The 1,747-nt window shown below is 62.3% G+C and overlaps 1 protein-coding gene across 1 annotated transcript; it reads left to right on the top strand.

The window, feature by feature from the left end:
* The first annotated feature begins 977 nt into the window (after nt 1–977).
* On the top strand, nt 978–1,605 carry LOC107184657 (P2Y purinoceptor 8-like). Its single transcript, XM_015570456.1, has one exon. The coding sequence runs from the start codon at nt 1,006–1,008 to the stop codon at nt 1,603–1,605; it is 600 nt and encodes a 199-aa protein (XP_015425942.1). The 5' UTR covers nt 978–1,005.
* The last annotated feature ends 142 nt before the right edge of the window (nt 1,606–1,747 follow it).

Raw genomic sequence — 1,747 nt, 5'->3', positions numbered from 1 at the left:
TGGGGGTCGAGCCTGCAACCCGGGCCTGTGCCCTTGACCAGGAATCGAACCCGGGACCTCCTGGTTCCTAGCTGGACGCTCACCACTGAGCCACCCCAGGGGCGGGGTCTCTCTCACTCCCTGTTTCTGCAAAGGACCACCTCCCGGTCTCTCCCTTCTGGGTGTCCAACCACCGCACCCAGGGGACCCTGAGAAGAAGCCGGGGTGCGTGCTGCTATGGGGGTGCCGCCCTCTGGATGGCTGGGCCTGGGGGCCGCCCCCACAAATCTCTGCCGAATCTTTGCAGCGCGCACCTGGCCAGGAGGATGGGCTGTCGCGTGCGCACACTCGGAGCGAAACCGGGTAGAGTCCGCGGGGTGGCCAGGGGCACCTCGGTTTGAGGAACCGCTTTTGCGCGGGGGCTGGCTGGTGGGGACGCCTGACATGTGAGTATCAATGTAGCCCCGTGTGTTTCCTGCGGGTGGAGGGTCAGGGAAGGGGTCCCCCAGCCCCCCACTCCCCACACACCAGCCCCCAGGCCAGCTGCCCTTGGAGAGGTTTGAGTGGCAGCAGGCGGAATCGGGCCCACCCCAGTAGAGGGCGGTTTTGGGGTCCCCCTTCTGTGCTGGAAGGTGTTTCGGGGAGGCCAGCTACTTCAGGGAACCCCAATATTTTTCATTTTTTTTCGGCATCAATCCCACTGTCATCACTTGGCTTATCACTGCTATGTTCAGAAAAGACTGAGAGAGAGAGAGAGAGAGAGAGAGAGTAGCATCCATGATGAGAGAGAACCACGGATCGGCCGCCTCCTGCACGCCCCCGACTGGGGATCGAGCCCACAACCCGTGCACGTGCCCTTGACCGCGAATCGAACCCGGGACCTTCCGGTTCCTAAGTCATCCCTCCACCCACTGAACCACACCATCCAGGCTGTGGCCGCCTCTCACTCTTGTACCCTTTGCCTTTTAGAGCATCTCCGAGCAGGGTGCCCGCGGGGCCCGCGCGCACAGGCGCGCGCGCCACACGATGGACATCAACATTTCGCGCCCGGACAACGCCACCATCCTGATGCTCAAGAACCCAGCCATCGCCGTGGTCCTCCCCGTGGTCTACTCCTTCGTGGCCTTGGTCAGCATCCCGGGCAATCTATTCTCGCTGTGGGTCCTGTGCCGGGACATCGGACCCAAATCCCCGTCCGTTATCTTCATGATTAATCTGAGCGTCACGGACCTGGCACTGGCGAGCGCGCTCCCGTTCCAGATCTATTACCACTGCAACCGGCACCACTGGGTGTTCGGGCCGCGCCTGTGCACCGTGGTCACGCTGGTCTTCTACGCCAACATGTACTCGTCCATCCTCACCATGACCTGCATCAGCGTGGACCGCTTCCTGGGCGTGGTGTACCCGCTGGCGTCCGCGCGCTGGCGGCGGCGCCGGTACGCGGTGGCCACGTGCGCGGGGATGTGGTGCCTCCTGCTCGCCGCGCTCTCGCCGCTGGCGCGCACCGACCTCACCTACGCGGTGGAGGAGCTGGGCATCATCACCTGCTTCGATGCCATCTGTGTTCACCATCCAGGTCCTTGTGTTATTAATGGGCTGAGGTACCCAACAAACTGGTTTTGGTGAGAAAAGGTATTATAGGTGACCCTTTGTAGTATACACTGGAGGCCCGATGCACAAAATTTGTACAAGAGTAGGCCTTCCTTCCCCTGGCTGCCGGCACAGACTTCCCTCTGGCTCCCAGGACCCAGGTTTCCCTCGCAGCCCT

Source organism: Myotis davidii, unplaced genomic scaffold (genome assembly GCF_000327345.1).
Source record: "Myotis davidii unplaced genomic scaffold, ASM32734v1 scaffold553, whole genome shotgun sequence".
NCBI classification, from domain to species: domain Eukaryota; kingdom Metazoa; phylum Chordata; class Mammalia; order Chiroptera; family Vespertilionidae; genus Myotis; species Myotis davidii.
The sequence above is the reverse complement of the archived record's forward strand: the minus strand, read 5'-3'. Positions and strand labels throughout refer to the sequence as shown.

What these genes read in the sequence shown, in the direction of transcription:
- LOC107184657 (XM_015570456.1), top strand. Translation starts at nt 1,006, where the DNA reads ATGGACATCAACATTTCGCGCCCGGACAACGCCACCATCCTGATGCTC.